The sequence below is a fragment of the Nansenia antarctica genome (assembly GCF_963989245.1).
Source record: "Nansenia antarctica genome assembly, chromosome: 1".
Taxonomy (NCBI): domain Eukaryota; kingdom Metazoa; phylum Chordata; class Actinopteri; order Argentiniformes; family Microstomatidae; genus Nansenia; species Nansenia antarctica.
In genome coordinates, this window is record NC_137674.1 from 12,743,599 (window position 1) to 12,762,982 (window position 19,384).

The window sequence follows — 19,384 nt, forward strand, 5'->3', positions numbered from 1 at the left end:
TACATTATGACCACACACACACACACACACACACACACACACACACACACACACACACGCACACACACACACTCACACACACACACACACACACACACACATTATGGCCTTTGATCAATGCATATTTAAAAGGGAGTAGAAAGCTTGATTTAACTCAAGAAAGTGATACAAATCAATGGGTCTATTTACAGTACAGGATGTGAAATTGAATGTGTGTTTGTAGTAGTACCAGTAGTTGTGTGTGAATGCATTTTTCAGTTTTCATGTTAAGCTGTTACTACATGTTTTATGTTCACCTTGCCTTTCAAATGCTTCTCTTCAATGGTATCCATTAAAGGGACAATCCATCATTTCTAAACGCCAGCCCAGCCACAAAAAGCTGAGGGATGGGTTTGGAGAAATGTGCCACTCTCAAATTCATAGACGGAACAAATATCTTTCAAGAATCAACATGGGTATATATACATTAATATATCCAAGAAAGGCATCCCAAATGACAGTTTGTGTCTGTAAGAACCCCATTGGAGAGTATTTTCTATGACTGTATGCCAGGATTCTTCACACATCAGTAGCATAACACATTTCAGTCTCACTGCCTTCTCCCTTAGTGTACTGTATATGCCTCAGTGGAATGTTATGGCTCTCTTGCGTTCACATTGGTCTGTGTATCATCCTGGATTCCATGGTCTGATTCGTGCAAATAAGCATGTCCTATCCTTCATATGATTTACATCTGTTAACCTTACATATACTGTATGTTCTGTCATCCCTATAACTTATATAGAATGCAGTAGACGTGGAGGACAACGAGGGAGAGAGAAAGAAGAGCATCAGAATGGCTGTTTTTAAACTACAGAATGTGGAGGACTACTATGAGATCGGAGAAGTGCTGGGCAGGTGAGAGAGTATAATCGTACAGAGTACTACTGTCTCTCCTAAAGACCTCTTCATCCCCACTACCCCCGGTACTGTTTCTCTACTGCAAATAACATAAAAAATGTATGTAAATTAGTTGGTTTTGTTATTGATCTAAATTGAACATCATATGAAATGTTGAACACACTGCTGCACAAAAAGTGTTGAAGTGTTATTAGGATTTTAAAAAATAATAATAATTAAACGCCCCCTTATTAAAAAAACAAAGAAGTAAACTCCAGAGACAAGTGTGTATGTTTAGACAGTTGTTACACTGCTAGGCCACACACATGTCAAATCTTTACTAGGAGGTGTGAGTAGAGATGCAGCTACAATGATGATCCTCAGACTCCTCTTTTTTCTTTTTTTAAAGGAGAGTGGACATCTACCCTCCTTCACTCTTTATGTTTCTTTATTTAGATAGGTAGAAGTTGTAGAGGTGGGGTTACATTGAGAGAGAGAGAGAGAGAGGAGAGAGCTATGACATTCACCACTCTGGCTCTAGACTAACCCTCAGTCCTCACCCAAAATAGTGCTGCTCTTCGTTTGGATCTATACTTGAAAAGTTGAGTGAAGTTAAAGTAGAGATTCTCAGCTTTTATTGAAGTGTTCTGTGGATGTTGCTATCACCATGCAGCCATTACAACACGTTTTAGACATATAGTACCCTATTTAATCCTTTGTATACAAAGTATACAACCCATTAACCACACCAAAAGTTGGGTATCCTCTCTGGTGAAGGTCTGCCAGGCCTGTACGTCAGCCATCTTCAGTTGTTTCTTTTGAGGAGGTTTTGCCTTAAGTCTCCTCTTTAGCAAATGCTTAAATGCAAAAGGATTTAAATCGAGATTGACTTGGCCAGTCCCTGAAAAGCTCCCTAGTTGCTATGGCTGTATGTTTTGGGTCATTGTCCTGCTGTATGATGAATGTCCATCTAATGAGTTTGGAGGCATTGGCTCGTTCTTGGGCTGAAGAAATGTTTCTGTACACTGGGGTTAGCTTAGCGGTTACGTCATCAATGAAGACAATTATTCAGGTCTATTGGAGGCCATCTATGGCTAAGCCATAACACCCCCTCCACCATATTTCACAGATGAGGTGTTATGCTGTGGAGGTTGGGCAGTTCCCTTTTTTCTCCACACTTTACTCCATCATTCTGGTACATGTTAATCTTTCTCTCATCTTTTTCCAGATGTCTGCAGGCTCTTTAGGTATTTTTTAGCAAACCATAATCCTGTTTTTGTGGTTTGTGTCTTGCAATGTCGCCTCTAGTTCTGCTAGTGAAGTTCAGGTTTTTCTTGTGGTGCACATTATTCGGTCATCCACTGTAGAAGCCTTCCTTGGCCTACCAGTTGCATTTGCATTTGAGGTTTTGGTTATGTTTCTTCTAGATTCTTTTCTGATATTTCAGCCTCATAAACGCTTCTGTTATGTCCCCAAATAATATCCAGGGGACGCGGCAAGTAATAATGAAATGAACCGGAGGACAAAGAGGCGGACAGGAGAATATAAATAAACCAAGAATCTATTGTATAACTTAAAAATAAACAGTTTTCAGAAAAACACTTAACTGAAAACTACTTTCAAAAACAGGGAGAAAATGATAGATTGTTTAACAAGGTAGAAGCCAATTAAAGTGGCCAAACACAATACTAACAGACACACTCCGTCTAAAAAATGAGTCACGGTTACTGACGCCAGTACACGCTACAAATTGTAGCAACACACAGAAATTCACTACAGTAGTAGCTTTAGCTGTCTAGCAACCAACACACAGGCACATACTACAGTAGTATCTGTCTAGCAACCAACACACAGTTGCCCACTGGCACCATCTGTTAGTTCCACCTGTCCTTTATCCTCCATCCTTGATGAGCAAGTGAATACAGGTGTGCTCCCTTATGCCATCACCATGGCGATAGGAAGGGGGAAGGACAATAACCTGGGGAGAGACACAGGGAATAACAGAAACACACACACACAACCACATTACAACAGTAAACACACACACACACAACCACAAACACAACCACACTATGGCTGTAACAGCTTCCTTCATTTTTATTGACGTCTCTTTGGTCCTCATGTTGACAGACACCAATAGCAGACTCCAAAGGCAAATGCAAAGCTTAGAATCAATTGACATTGAGAGCTCTCTTATAACTGCAAAATTATGTGACGTAACACACCAGAAACACCTGTCAAGCCAATTGTCCCATCACTTTAGGGTACCCTGAAAAAGGGGGACTATGGAGAAAAGTGTTGTAATTTCTGAATGGTGCACCCAATATGTACAAAATACCATCATTGATTTCAAAACCACATTTTTGGAGTGTAGAGGCAAAAGAAGATATGCATGTGTATATATATGTATCCAATATGTACAAAATACCATAAAATAAAAGCTGATAATCTCTACAAATGTAATTGTTTGATTTCAAAGCCAAACCTTCAAAGGCAAAAGAAGAAAAAATGCTTCACTGTCCCACTACTTATGCAGGGCACTGTACGTACATATTTGACCCAGAGCAGTACCAACATGAAACCTGGGTGCCTGTCCTATATAGTTTTCTCTCCTTATCTGAACTTGATTTGAGCTTGTGTCGTGTATTCTTATTGATTATGAATCAAAGAACCGTTAGTTTAAGACAATTTAATTAGTTACAGGCAGATTCATACATTACATGCGTTCTCCATGGACATCAGGGTGGGAAGAGAGCGCTCTGCCTCTGTCTCTCCCCCTTCCCTTTCAGAGGGGAGGGGCCAGCGTGTGTGTGTGTCTTTGCCCAACCCCCAGGTCTCTGATAGCTGGTCCAGGGGCCATCTGTTAATGATCAGTGTGTGTGTGTGTATGTGTGTGTGTTTAAAATATACTACATATTCATACATAGATCATACATACTACAGAAATATACGACACATCCCCCCTCGGACCACCCAGAGGGTGTTCCGAAACTAAACTACCATAAAACAAAAACAAAAACACAAAACCCCACAAACCAACTCAAAAAAAAAAAAAAAATTTTTTTTTTTTTTTTTTTTAAAATAAAATTAAAAATTAAAAAATAAACAACAACAGACAGAAAAACTACACCAACACACAACACAAGAAGCACAATAACACAGACCAACCCAGGACCAGTATTAGGAACCAAAGATATCATAAACAAAAAATAGAAAACAACCAATAATAAAAAGAATTTTGAAAATAACAATCACAATTAAACTAAACACAGTTTATCATGCACAAATCAATACAGAAACTTCCAACGACCGATGTTTTCTTTGTCCTTGAAGCGTCGGGGTCAGAGGTTACTAGCACTTGTACCCAGTTGGAGAACAGCCTTTACCGCTGTCTCAGATTGATAACACTTCCATAGTCAGGAGCTTTCCATTTTCGTTGCGCTAGGAACAGAACCTCTCTCCTAGCTTTGTATAACCACCACATCACTTCTCAACTGACCTCAATCACATACGATATAGAAATAAACAAACAATACACAAATAATGACATTCAGTTATCATAACACATAATTTTCCAACAGTAAGCATAGGACAAAGGGAATGCATTAATGCATAGATCTTCACCTCAGGTGAGGACTAGTCTTCTGAAAAGTTCATTAACGTGGACTGAGTGACTGATTTTCCAAAAACAGTCAATGAGGCCCTGCCTCCTAAGAAAGTCAAAAATCATGTCTGCTATAATAGGTGCTCCTATCTTGGCAAAATAAGTTTCCCATGCCCCTAAGACCGTTTCCAGCCATGCTATCATCTGCTGTCCATTCCCGTCGTTCCCTTTGATCTGCTGCTTCACTACCCTATTCATAGTCTTTAATCTTTTCCTAACTGGTCGTCGTCCGTCAGTGTCATTGAGGTTAAGGCAGCCGCCTGGTCCCCTCCCACGCTGATCAAGGTCTGGGGAGTCGCCCTCAGCATCATCTGAAGCATGGTGCAGGCACTCGCCAGCATCCCCAGTAGCACAGGTGTCCAGGCTTTGGACACTCCCAGGCTGGACCTCCAGACTGTCAGCACTCTCTGCTTCGTTGGTTTCTGGTTCATTGGCATCTGGACAGCTTTCCACTGTCCCCTCGGTTTCAGGCACTGCCGGTAATGTCACTGGCTGTAACACTGGCATTGCCACTGGCTCTGGCAACACCACAGCATCTCCTCGTAGCTCCTCCTTCTCAGGTTCTCTGGGGACCTCGGCACCTGTTGGCACAACATCCTGCCTACTCTGTACATCCACCCCCCTGTCCACCACCCGTGGCCCTATTGGGGTAGGGATATGCCCAGACACCACTGGTGTACCCACTCTGATGTTGTTTCTCCAACAGACCCCACATTGACCTAAAGCATGGTCAATCTGTTCCATCAAATATGGACTCCAAAACCCATATTTCTTGGTAATCTTGCGTCTTACCTCCCCCCTAGCCACATGTGCTAATCCATGAGCTTCCTGTATTAACATGCCTAATAAATCTGAGGGTGCTACAACCAACCCCTCATGATTCCTCCATAGACCTGTGTCATCCTGACTTGCCCCCCTTGCTAGCCAAACGCTCTTGTCTAACGTAGTTACTCTACTCTGTAACATCAATAAATCCTCAAGTGTGACCATGCCCTGTAATTGCTTTTCATGTGTGACCAGAAGACCTTTACCTGCCTTGTCTGCTCCTGTAATGGCTTTGGCTGCATCCTCTGCAGCCCTGTTACCTTGTGTGACATGTGATGAGTCAGACCTGTGTGTGGCACACTTCACTATAGCTAATTCCTTTGGCTTCATCATGGCTTGTAACAGCTTCATGATCTGTGCGTGATGCTGTATAGGCGTACCATCAGTTCTCTTAAAACCCCGCCCCCTCCATACAGCTCCATTAAAATGACAAACATTATGTGCATAGGCAGAGTCGGTGTACACTGTCACTCTCCGTCCGGTTCCCAAGTTGCATGCTTCCGTGAGGGCAATCAATTCAGCCAACTGAGCCGAGCAAGGCTGAGGAACTGCCTCAGCCTGTTCTACAATAAACTTTGAATTCTGTGCTTTAACTAAGGAATACCCAGCGCACAACGTTTCTCCTACCCCGTAACAAGACCCATCAACCCAATATTCTATATCAGCTCCCTTTAAAGGCAAAGCTTGTAGGTCTGTTCTATGCTTAATCACTCTGGCTGTCGATGGAATCTGAACACCGGATGGCACCGTCACCTGACAACCGTCAGGTGTGCATTTTACTGTACAGTTCAATTGGCATAGAGCATCTCTCCCTAGCAGCCCTGTTGGCGTGTGTTCTGACACAAGTGTTGACAGAGTTGCTCTCTGTCCCTTGTACTCTAAGTCTACAAGCTCAGTTGTAGGAATCAGCTGTTTAATTCCCTCAAATCCGATTGTCTTCACATATTCTCTAGACATAGGGAGGTGCGTGGCGCCTTCAGGCTTCTGTGTCACCACCAGCTGGCACCTCCCACTCGGATCTTCCGGGCACCCCTATAGGCCAGCTGCTGGGCCTCCGTAAGGGTTCATCACTCCTGGAGCAGGTGTAGTAGGGGGCCAATATCCTCCTCCTTGGCTCCCCCCTGCGCCCCCCTGGGGCCTGTTGCAGCAGGCACAGGCTAGATGTCCATTCTGGTCGCACTGGCATGGTTCTAGCATCTCCTTCCCTGCTGCTGTCCATCCCCCTGGTGGTGGTCCTTGGCCAGGCTGTGTGTACATCTGGCATGGAACCGCTTGCACCCCTGGTGGCCCTTGTGGGTATGGATACCCCCCTTGTGGCCCCTGTGGGTAGGACTGGTAAGTAGCAGGATACCCCCCTTGTGGCCCCTGTGAGTAGGACTGGTAAGTAGCAGTCTGCACTCCAGGTGGCTGTTGCTGTGGGGCTAAAGCCTGCACTCCCTCTATGTTCCTCTCGCTTTCAGTCAATTGCAAATGAGTCAATATTCTGAGGGATTCTTCGTCTCGTGCCTTCTGTATCTGAATGTTCTTTCGATATAACTCCACGTGATGAGCTACGTGGTCTATATAAACAGCTTTGTTCATGTGTCGTAGCCCCACCACTTCTGCTAGCTTATCCTTAACTGGGGTAGGAAGCCCTTCTTGTATTTTTTCCCTGATTATGGATTTTTCTAAGGGGTTATCTTCAGCGTCTTTCCCTGTCACACTTCTCCATTGAGAGTGCATACGGGCAATATAACCCCTGGGATTCTCATCCCCCCCCAGTGGCTTCACAATGATATTGTCTGGGTGAATGTGAGTAGGGTAGGTCTCTCTGATTGCTTTCCACAGCCTGCCTCTGTTTGCTGCGAAGAGCTCTGGATCATAAACTGATGTATTGATATATCTATGAAGTCCTGCCTTCATCAATATTTCCTGCATTGTATCCAATCCTGCAATAGAAGCTAAGAGTCTTTTCAGGTCTCCCATCGCGACCTGCGTTCCTGTCAGTATCACGTCGACCCCTCGCGTCCACGAATGTCCTCCCTCTTGAAGAACTGGGAGTTTCTCGATTACTTCAGACAAATCTGTATGATGCCACGGATGATATTCCATCTTGTTACCCCGAATCAGCACTGGACAGTTCTTTAATGTATTTGATGACATTCGGTGACAATCTCCCTCTTTCTCCGGGCGTCTTCTCCCACCTTTCCTTTCGGCTGTGGCTATCCTCTTCCTGACCTGCGCGTTGTAGCCTCCATCTGCATTGTCGTCATCACTTGAGTCTGCACTGCCATCTTCGCTGTCATCTTCCTCGTCACTCCTGTCGTCCCCTTTTCCCCTTGGCTCCTTCTTCTTCTTCTGGGAATGATCCTCCAGTGCCTTAGCATATGGAGGGGGACTGGAGGCAGGACACTGAGCTATTTTCTGTCCCTCTACCTTAAATAGATCTAAAATAGCTAACTCTAACTTGCGTTTCTCTGATCTAATCTTTCCTCTTTGATGTGCTTTGTGCCCATTGATAAGTATTTCCAATGTTGCAATTAATTGTAAATTAATGCTGCCCTCTTTCGGCCACGGCTGTTCAATGTATGCCCAACGGCTATTCCATTTCGTTGACATTTTGCTAATTTCCCTAACAAGAGGATTCATTTTTTCCACTATAGCCATAGGGGATAACGTAGCCAACATTCCACGATGTTCACTAATATCTTTTAACAGCTTCGTGGAATTCGACCCCATTCTACTTGTTCAATATGCTGACAATATTCTATATTAGATAAGGTGTACGCTTCTTACAACCCACCTTATTTTGTCTTGTTTGCTAAACAAATGCTAGTCCAATATAACTGTATTAACCATCCCCACAAAAACCCTGCAACTTCAGAATAACAGACTTGCCTCTTGTGTATGTCAGTGCAGTATTAACTTAAATCTAATAGCTGTGTAAGTACTTTATACTTAAATGTGTTTCCTAATTGTTTATGAATGTGTCACTTAATTACTCATTCAATACTAATTACAGTTCTGGTCAACACAATTATTAAATCACAAAAGCTGGTCACACCTAAGTATTCACTGATCCACAAAAACCCTTTTACTGCTCAACTATCAAATATGTACTATTCTGCTATTCCTTAATCAAACACTGTGGAAATGACCTAACTAAAATAAAAGATGTAAATTACAAATATTAATCACAACCTGTAAAGAAATCGACTTGTCATTGGGAAGGAATAAAATGATTAATTATTCATTACAATCTGTAAGGAAATCGAATGTATCGGACTGTTTCATCGACCTCAGCTGTATCTCCCTGAGGATTTAGTGTTTTAAAATGTATTGTCGTATTTCGACCAGCAGATGGAGCTGTGCTCCGGCTAACGCGCATCGATTGCGCATGCGCCAACTCTTAGCCAAGGCTATGAATGTTTTAACCGTAACTCTAAACTATTTAAAACACCCCGAGATCAATTCACTATATCTCTATCTTTTCTCTATCAATACTAGTCTATGTGTATGGTTTTATCGCTATCTTTAAGAGATGAGCACTGAAAATCCATCAAACTCAGGCTCCCCTCTAAAGGAATGTTCCACTGTGTGTCTGCGCTTTTTGCAAAGCAGAAAGAGGGAAGGGCTTTATTGTTCTTGAAAGCCCACGGCCGTATTGGGGCCTGCTTAAAACAATCTCTTTAACACAACTTGTTTTCATAAACGATTACTTTTCACGACACAGCAATATCTTTCAATCCAGTTAAACCACTATTTATCTCATTCAAATATTCTACGTTCACGCTTCCCTCACAAAGATGGCGTCTAAGAATAGACTCTCTGACACACTGCAAATGGCGTCTAAATGCAAATGGCGTCTAAACTCCGCTGAAAGTACACTGCAACACCCTCATAAAAATGGCGTCTAAGAATAGACTCTCTGACACACTGCAAATGGCGTCTAAACTCCGCTGAAAGTACACTGCAACACAATGGCGTCCTTCCAAACAGACAAAAGAGCCTCACATGTTCTTCACTGCTACAATATAAAACAGACTACCCAGTCCTCCAACACATAAACACAACCTCACCGAATTTTACACGGACACACACACGATATTCCAATACCGTACAAACAAATCACATACCATCAAACACTATATTTTACAAAAAAACGGGCTTCCAAGTCCGGCTCTCACCACCCACCCATCAAAGATTTATGAAAAGTTTGCTTCTATTCCAACAAGATTACCGTTACACAGATTCTTTTGACTATAACTTATCTGAGATTTACAGCCTATTTTAAACACACCAATCGACTAGAGAGAGATTTCTGCAGAAAATCTACCTTTTTCGTCGAATTGAAGAGTCCGCACAATACTGTAAATTAAGTTATATTAAACTCCGTCGCTTGCTCGCCATTTACTGTCGTGTATTCTTATTGATTATGAATCAAAGAACCGTTAGTTTAAGACAATTTAATTAGTTACAGGCAGATTCATACATTACATGCGTTCTCCATGGACATCAGGGTGGGAAGAGAGCGCTCTGCCTCTGTCTCTCCCCCTTCCCTTTCAGAGGGGAGGGGCCAGCGTGTGTGTGTGTCTTTGCCCAACCCCCAGGTCTCTGATAGCTGGTCCAGGGGCCATCTGTTAATGATCAGTGTGTGTGTGTGTATGTGTGTGTGTTTAAAATATACTACATATTCATACATAGATCATACATACTACAGAAATATACGACACTTGGTACAATGGAACTAACGGGAATAGTCTGAAAAGTGCAAGCCCGCCCATCTACCACTCCAGGCAGGCTCAATCAAACCAAAGTATTCCAGAAAATAAACCAAAGAAACCCATGTTTCCCACACCTCTCCCTCCCCATAGTGGTAACTTTGGGCAGGTGCGGGCGGTGCGGGAGCGCTCCTCGGGAGTCCGCTGGGCCGGGAAATTCCTGAAGCTGCGGAGGAGCGCCAGCAGCCAGCTGGGTATGGAGAGGAGGGACGTGGAGAGAGAGGTGGAGATCCTGCAGGCGCTGCAGCACGCCAACGTCATGGCGCTAAGGGACGTGTTCGAGAGCCGCGCCGAGGTGGTGCTCATCGTGGAGCTGTGAGTATAGGATGGAGGGATGGAGAAAAGGAGATGGAGGATGGGGAGGAGAGGGTGTTGGGTGGAAAGAGTGAGGTGTTTGAGAGGAGGTGTTCATTCACAGCTTATTGTGGAGCTGTGAATGAAGTGGGATGTGATGAAGGGATGGAGAAGGAGGCACGAAGTGCTGCAACATGTCAACGTTATGGCAACAAAGCCCAACTTCTGTATCCACTGCGTGTTAGGAGCCTGTCTAGAAGCCTGTCTAGGAGCCTGTCTGTCTTTCTCTCTGCCTGTCCGATTATGGGATCTGTCTATCTGGCCCAATTGTTTAAAACTTTTGATCTGGATTCCGATTCTTTGATCCAGGATTGATCCAGGATCAGATCTTTTTTCTTTCTTTTTTTTCTGATCAGGATCAGCCAGCTCGATTTGATCCTCGATCAGAGAAAAGAATCGGGATCAATCTGATCCAGATTAAGTTTTGAACAACTGGTTAAGGTTACTCCCATAGATTAGATTAGAAAAGAAAAGATTAGAAAAGAAAAAAAATAGGAAAATGTAGGCAATGAAAAATTAAAAGGGCAAAGACCATAGGGAGTTAGAGAGACTTTGTAGGAAAGAAAGAGATAAAACTAGACTGGTGTTACTTCCAAGTGATGTTAGTCTAGAAGGAAAACTGATATGGGGCGAAAGTGAGACTCTGGATCAGAACAAAGCTGGATGACGTGTTTGGTACAGTGACAGGGTCTGTCTCTGTTGTGACGTGTGTGTGTGTGTGTGTGTGTGTGTGTGTGTTTGGTTTTGTGGTGGTCTGTTGTATATCGCATGGGTGTCAGACATGATTGCTCATAATGTGCAGATGCAATCATGCCGTGTCACATGTGTGTGCCTGTCTGTGTGACGTGTGTCTGTGTGTCTGCCCCCTCAGGACACAGTGGGTATGATAGAAAACATTGTGTGGATCACCTCACCTATCCTGTTTAATAGGAAGACAACGAGAATCAACTATCATTACTACCTCTAATCTTAACAGCCAGACACTGGCTCCCTATGGCCCCGCCCACTTCCTATAAATATAGCAGCAATGCAGAGATCCACACATGTGTGAGACATACACACACACGCACACACACACACACACACACACACATACACACACACATAGAGTCACAAATGCAATCTAATGTAATCAGAATAAGTGTGCCGACTGAGGTTGTTTCTGTGCGTGTGTGTGTGTGTGTGTGTGTGTGTGTGAGATTGAGGGAGTGAGGGAGTGAGTTTGTGCCTTTGTGCTGGTTCAGTACTTGTCTGAGCTGTTAATGGAGCGGCCTGTATAGACAGACAGAACTATTGACTTTCCTTGTAATCAGTAAGCAGCACTAATACAATCAACTTCCCATATTTTCTCTCTCTCTCTCTCTCCCTCTCTCTCTTTCTCTCTCTCTCTTTGTCACCCTCACCTTCCCCTCTCCTTCCCTCACTACGCCCCCTCCCTCCTCTCCATGCCACAGTATCAGCGGAGGGGAGCTGTTAGACTTCATAGTGGCGAAAGAGAACCTGTCAGAGGAAGAGGCCATCGAGTTCCTCAAGCAGATCCTGAAGGGAGTGGGCTTCATGCACAGCAAACGCATCGCCCACTTTGACCTCAAGGTGAGAGGGGCACACACAGGGGGCGCATGGTCCTCACTTCCTCTGTCCTCACATCTGTCCTCACACCCTCTGTCCTCACACCCTCTGTCCTCACATCCAAATCACGATCAAATAAAGAGTCACTAGAATGGGGGAAATGTGCTTTTAGTAAAGAAAATGTAGTGATGAACATGGGCAGGAAATAAATCAGCAAGAGAAAAGGAGCACAACAAGGAGCATTCGAGAAAGTAAATGTTTTCAACATATCAAAAGCAAAGGTAAGTAGTATAAAGTATAAAGTAAACACACAGAGTAAAAAACAAATAAAGACCAATAACAATACTGTTCCTACTACTACGTAGTAGGAACACTAATAATAATAATAATAATCACCCCATCTGCTCGTACCCTCCCACCCCTCTTGGCAGTTATATTATGATCCAATCCTTTTGAGAAGGGAGCGAAGACAGACAATTGGGACGCAATCACAGAAAAAGGGGAGATTTAATGGGTGTAGAAATTAGAGGTATTATAGACAAATGGGAAGGTGGTTCCCCCTATCTGGTGTGACCTACTAGGTTCAAATCATGGTCTTGTAGCTGGTGTGACCTACTAGGTTCAAACCGTGGTCTTCCATTAGACTGTGTTAGCCCGTGGAGCTAAAGCCCAGGCATTAGTTCTGGGAGCTAATGCAAGTCTTCGGATCTCAGGCAAGGTCCGTTATTATCATCCTACTGTGCTGTGGTACTGTACTGTGGTTCACTGAACCACCTCCACTACATGTTTATTAAACTTCGGACACTCTTCTGACACCTTGATATTTTACATTGTTGAACGCTTCACGTAAGTAACAAGTGTTTCTCCTCTCTGTTCAGCCAGAGAATATCATGCTGGTTGATAAGACAGTGCCACACCCCCACATCAAAATCATTGATTTTGGGCTGGCCCACCGCTTCACACCGGGGGACGAGTACAGAAGTCTCTGGGGTACCCCGGAGTACATTGGTAAGTGGAACAACCCACATTCTCACAATGGTCACATGAACAATTAGAAGTCTATGTCTGATGTGGGTGTTTTCAGTGGTCTTAGAACATTTAATTGTGTACGGTATGTGTGATTGAGGAGCATGCGAGCGTGTATGTTTGATGTGTCTACTGGCTTTTGTGTCTTTCTTTCTGTCTGTCTGTCGGGCCTTATAGGATGACAGTTACAATATTAATTTTAATTAATTTTGACATTTAGCAGACGCTTTTAATCCAAAGCGATTTACAATTACGGTACGAATTACAGGGACATTCCCCCTGGAGTAACTGAGGGCAAAGTGCCTTACTCAAGGGCACACTAGTAGTGGTGTGGTTTCAGGCGGGATTTGAACTCAACCTTCCGATCACAAGTCCAACTCACTATCCACTAGACCACCACTACCCCAATATGCGGTTGGCAAAGACATTTTGGCAATGTATTGTCAATAGCAAAGCATATCTACTATAGATAGATAGATAGATAGATAGATAGATAGATAGATGGTTGTGAGGTTGAGAGTGGTATAGTTGGGTGTTGAAGTGGTTGAGAGTGGCTTCAGTGGGGTAGAACTGGTAGCCAAGAGAGTGCATTGTTGAGTAATCAGAATGTGTTCTGCAGGTTTCCTGTTGTTTTTATATAAGAGTCCGGAAAGTTCCACGGCAGTTGCAGTAACAAAAGGGCTCTAGGAATGTTGGCCTAAAATCAACATTCCACCATGTTAACCAGATGAGACGATTTGGGGCTACAGAAAGCATGTTGAAGAACAATATGTGGACTTGTTTAAGCAATCTCTCTTTATGTCTATCTGTCAGTCTTTATTTAGCTTGAACCTTGCGAAACCTGCGCAGGTTGTCATGGAGACAACAAACGGGTAGTGGTGGTGGTTATGGACAGGATGTGACGTCAGAGCGTGCGGTGTGGGAGCAGGGGGTAGTGAGAGAAGGCTTCTGGCTAGGTGAGAAGTTTACATAGGCCCAGCAGGAAATGCAGGGGGGAACATGTTACAACTGAGTCACAGAAACACTGTAACAATTCTGCAGTAGAATGAACCCATATCTCTCTATCTATTTGTCTGTCTTGTGTGCAATATTGTGCAATAGACATGTGTGTGCATCTTACAGTGTTACTCAAATACAATGAGCTGCTGTATCTGTGGCAGTTGCAGAACAAAAGAACAAAAGTCATTCACGCTTCTACCTGCTACCGACCTGTATGGTCGAAGGGGGTGAACCACATGTTTCTCTCTTAACACTCTTTCATTTCCTTTCTCACTGTTATACAAATATATAATTTTGTCAGTTCTTATCCCTTTTGCACATTCATGCAAAACATTACAAATGTTGGAACATACAAATTTTTTTAGCACCTACCATTTCTACACAGTTTATATGACAACAATAACATTTGTCCAGAAATATTAGTTTCTAATATCAGAGTTGAAAACAAGTAATTTCTCCATGCGTGTTTCTCTAAATGGTACACATACAGGGCTCAGCCACAGGGGAAGGTCCAGGACACCTGACAGTCTGGTCTTTTAGAAAGGCATTTGATGCAAATCTAGGTTATATTATATTATACAACAGTTAGTTCCGACCAAGTCATTTGATTGGATTTGATTGGACAAGAGGCATTCCATGAGTGCTGATATACAGTATAACAGCACTGGGACTTTATGTATCACTCCGCCGCACAGATGTTCTACTAAATGACCGTTAATTAGACTACATGTTTGTGTTCAGGTTACTAGGCAACAGTCCATTTGAAGTTCAGTTGCGGGACTATTTTTTGTTTATTTTTATGATTAAATAAACAAACAAATCATAATCTGTTGTCGCTTATTACTGTTAACTAATAAATGGCGCTGTAGAACTGTTGTATAAAAGCAATATCACACTCAAGGTCGTGCTGTTATACTGAATATCAGCACGGCTGTGATTGCCTGCGGCCTCGTACCTATGACCGAATCACAGCTCACAGCACTTACTTGTTCTGTGTTCATATTATGGCCATCTGACTCCACAGGCTGGGGTGTGTTATTTGGCATCATGGAGGCTTCTTCAAAACTTTAATTTCTCCCAGGAAAATGTGGTTGCTAGCTATGGTATCAGGTCCCTCCCTGGCAGCTCTACTGTAGCCTACAGACACTGTCAGTGCCTTACAGAACCAATGCTTTTTACAAAATGATGTGCTTACCAAACTGTACACAGTGAGGGTGACTTTCGGCCTTGTTTAACTGCATGACCGACACTCATGTTGCAGAGTAGATTGTTTTAATTTCTCTTCATCTCTTGGTTCTTAATCCTGCCCTATCCATTATCACCATTATTACAGTATTGCTCTGTATTGGGTATTGGGTATGATTGTGTTAGACTTTTAATGGTCCATTATCACCATTTTTGCACAGATTTGGGAAACTAAGGTTCTGTGTACTAAAACGAACAAATACAAGAGAGGGACGAGTCAACAACACATTTTAAGTATGATTTGTCAGAATATGAACTTTTACAACTAGTGCACAGATAAATGTGCAATGAATAATGACATTTCTGCTATTTCACTCCTCCCCCCATCCTCACTCCCTCCCAGCCCCTGAGGTGATCAACTATGAACCCCTGAGTGAGGCCGCTGACATGTGGTAAACCATTTTACATGTTACTATGAGCAAATAGGTGCATTATACTGACAAATTAAACTATATTAATTTTCATTTGTATCTTAAGTTGTTCATAAGACAAAGAGGGATACCATAGGCCCTAACACTCCTGGATTAACCATGCAGTAGTCATAGTTGTGGTAGGCTAGATGTAGTTCTTCTTGTTTTGAATACAGTCTTTCATTACTCTTTGTATCTCTTGTCTATACAGGAGTATTGGCGTCATAACCTACATATTGTGAGTATCCAAAGATAAGCTGACAGGTTGAACTTCACTGTGGATGCAGTATTACAGTGTTAGCTAGTATCTAGCTCCCTAATGTCTCCCTAACACCACCCTATTTTACAGGTTGAGTGGCATGTCCCCTTTTCAAGGAGATAATGATGATGAGACACTACTGAACATTGTGGGGATGAACTACGAGTTTGAGGAGAACTCTTTCAGCCAGACCAGTGTCATGGCCAAAGACTTTATTGAAAAACTGCTGGTTAAAGACCCAATGTAATCAAACAATCTATTACTCATATTTTGATATAATTTATATGTGACACGGTCCGGTCATTTGGGCCGCAAGTCGGCAACCAATCAAAATGTTCCGACTTTTATTTTGAAACACGGAAATACTTTTCAAAGTTTTTGAAAATCACAACACGAACTCGCTAGTCAAGCCAAAATACTGCAATGCAATGGATTCAGTGAGTAATTCCCACTACTACCTAGTTAACTATAACACTACTTTACATTGTCAGCAGGCTCACAAAACAAGCTGTGTTAGTTGATAAGCGAGTGTGTCATTATAAAAAATGTGTTAACATTTTTCGAAAGAAAAGTCCGAACATCAAATCAGATGCTGACTTGCGGACCGATTGACCAGACCGTGTCACATATGATTACAATACATTTGTTGATTAATATCAGTACACATCTGTATGGTACTAGTAATTCTGTGATTATCTCCTCAAACAGAGAGAGAATGACAGCAGAGGAATGTCTACTACACCTTTGGATCAAGGTGAGAGAATAGAGTTTGTGAATGTGATACAATAATGCACAATTAGTTGGAACACGGTGAAGAGACTAAGTATGGGCCCTGTGTTTACTCTCTGTATAGTCTCTGCAAAATGGCTGCATCATATTATTAAATATATTAAATGATATGATATTCCCTTGTGCTTTAGCACAACCTCACCACAGCCTAACTTCAAAGTTCAACTGTGTTTGCTGGGTATAGCCAATATTTTCTCCATGTAGTTGAGTAATAGAATTCGTTTGGAATTGTGGATTTATTTTGTCAGATTTTTTTTTTAAAGAAAAAAACGAAATATGCTATGTGACTCATCTGGTGTTGGGTTTGTGTGCTACGTTGTAGGACTCTTGCCTTCATCTCCCCCAAGAGGCCCCAGTGGGACGTCACTCACCGCCTGGCCCTCTTCCCCTGATGAATGACATGCCATCTCCTCCCGGTGTAGTCTTCCCTCCTATACCGGTCCGACTGCGCCACCATGCTCTTTGTGGCAATACAACACCCATAGGTGGAATTCACATGGGCTCCTCTCACATGGGCTCCCTAACCCTCATGTCTGGCTTCCCAGCCGGCCGGCCTTCACCCCCTCCACGCCCGTTGCCTAAGCGCCCCGGCCCTTGCCTTCCAGATCCGGGTAATCTTGAATGTCTCGAACCAGAGCTAATAAAGGCAGTGCTTCTCATGAAAAGTTTACAGGAAGAAGAGAGGGTACTGGAAGGATTAAGGAGGATGATGGAAGAGGATACTAAAGAGGAGGACCACATAAAGGTTGTTAAGAGAGAAAACCTTTTCAATCAAAAAGAAGCAACATTAATGAAAGAAGAGGAGAAAAGGAAAAAAAGAGAGAAATCGAGGAATGAGATACTTCTACAGTGTAGGATGCTGGAAGAGGAGAAAACGAAAGAAAGAGAGAAAAAGAAGAATGAGATACTTCTACAGTGTAGGATGCTGGAAGAGGATACTAAAGAGGAGGACCACATAAAGGTTGTTAAGAGAGAAAACCTTTTCAATCAAAAAGAAGCAACATTAATGAAAGAAGAGGAGAAAAGGAAAGAAAGAGATAAAAAGAAGAATGAGATACTTCTACAGTTAAGGAGGGGTAGAAAAAAGAGGAATTCTTCGTTTCCACGACGCCCCCTTTCGGTATGTTAGCTTTGTCTTCTCTTTCCATTTAATAATAATAATAATAATATCTTATATCTAATAATGGTATTCATGTTAATATTATTAATATCTAATGTATCTTTTAATGTTAGTTGATGAATCTATATATTTGTATATATTTGCATATTTACTTAAATCGTATAGTATATTTTATATTATTTAGTTATTTTGTTTATCTTTGTGGACTGTATGGCTTATTCTTGTTTTATTAAGTAGTTTATATTATTGCTATTGTGTTTTATTGATTACTATTGTTTTTTTTGTTTTTTTATGCTGTGTGGATATTTTAAAGCACTTCGAGCTGCAAAGTTTGCAGGAAAAGTGCTTTTCAAATAAATATTATTATTATTATTATTATTATTATTATTATTATTATTATTATTATTATTATTATGCCAATGCTATGACACTAAGGTACCAAGCAAACACAGCCAAGTTGTTGCCTGTGTGTTAACCTCCTGTGAGGTTGCAACGTTGTTAGAAGGTAGCCAATGAAATGCTACTTTAATACTACTAAGGGTCGCGACAACGTAACTGCGGAGCCTTTAGCCTTTAGCCCATCTGGTAGGTGCCTTCCAACATGTTGCCACACTACAGCCGACTATTCCGAGAATGTTGTCCACAACCTCACCACAGCCTAACTTCAAGGTTCAACTGTGTTTGCTGGGTATAGCCAATATTTTCTCCATGTAGTTGAGTAATAGAATTCGTTTGGAATTGTGGATTTATTTTGTCCGATTTTTTTTTTTAAAGAAAAAAACGAAAAATGCTATGTGACTCATCTGGTGTTGGGTTTGTGTGCTACGTTGTAGGACTCTTGCCTTCATCCCCCCCAAGAGGCCCCAGTGGGACGTCACTCACCGCCTGGCCCTCTTCCCCTGATGAATGACATGCCATCTCCTCCCGGTGTAGTCTTCCCTCCTATACAGGTCCGACTGCGCCACCATGCTCTTTGTGGCAATACAACACCCATAGGTGGAAGTCACATGGGCTTTAAAGAAAAAAACGAAAAATGCTATGTGACTCATCTGGTGTTGGGTTTGTGTGCTACGTTGTAAGGCTGTGTTTGGAATGGCATACTAGCATACTACTCATACTAGATTTTAGTATGCCAGAGCGTTCACACTGTACAGTATGCGAGATCTGACTAGCTAAAATGTTTATGAGTAGTATGTAAAAAAATCTGTAAATCTTTTTACAACTTGTTTAGCTATTAAGTTCGGACTATGTCGAAGTAGTATCTACGGGTATCTACGGTAACTAAGGTAACGTCAGATCAGATACATACATCACATTTTTGGAATATATATGGTTACTTTCTCACCTGAAAACATATTAAAACTTCATAAAATGACATGTTAACACTTGTAGAGCCAAAATTACAGCTTTTAGCCAATATATTTTTAAATAGAGGATTTAAAATCCCCGCTCCTGGACCGGCGAAATGCATTCTGGGATGCAGTA

General features: G+C 42.3%; 1 protein-coding gene across 1 annotated transcript; it reads left to right on the forward strand.

Moving 5' to 3' along the window:
- Window positions 1–835: 835 nt before the first annotated feature.
- Window positions 836–18,802, forward strand: LOC308156082 (death-associated protein kinase 2-like; the record flags this gene model as incomplete). Its single annotated transcript, XM_080529443.1, has 10 exons — window positions 836–897; window positions 10,222–10,443; window positions 11,937–12,075; window positions 12,930–13,059; window positions 15,665–15,713; window positions 15,943–15,969; window positions 16,081–16,233; window positions 16,699–16,744; window positions 17,325–17,390; window positions 18,758–18,802. The coding sequence occupies 10 exons, from the start codon at window positions 836–838 to the stop codon at window positions 18,800–18,802; spliced, it is 939 nt and encodes a 312-aa protein (XP_080385569.1).
- Window positions 18,803–19,384: the final 582 nt, after the last annotated feature.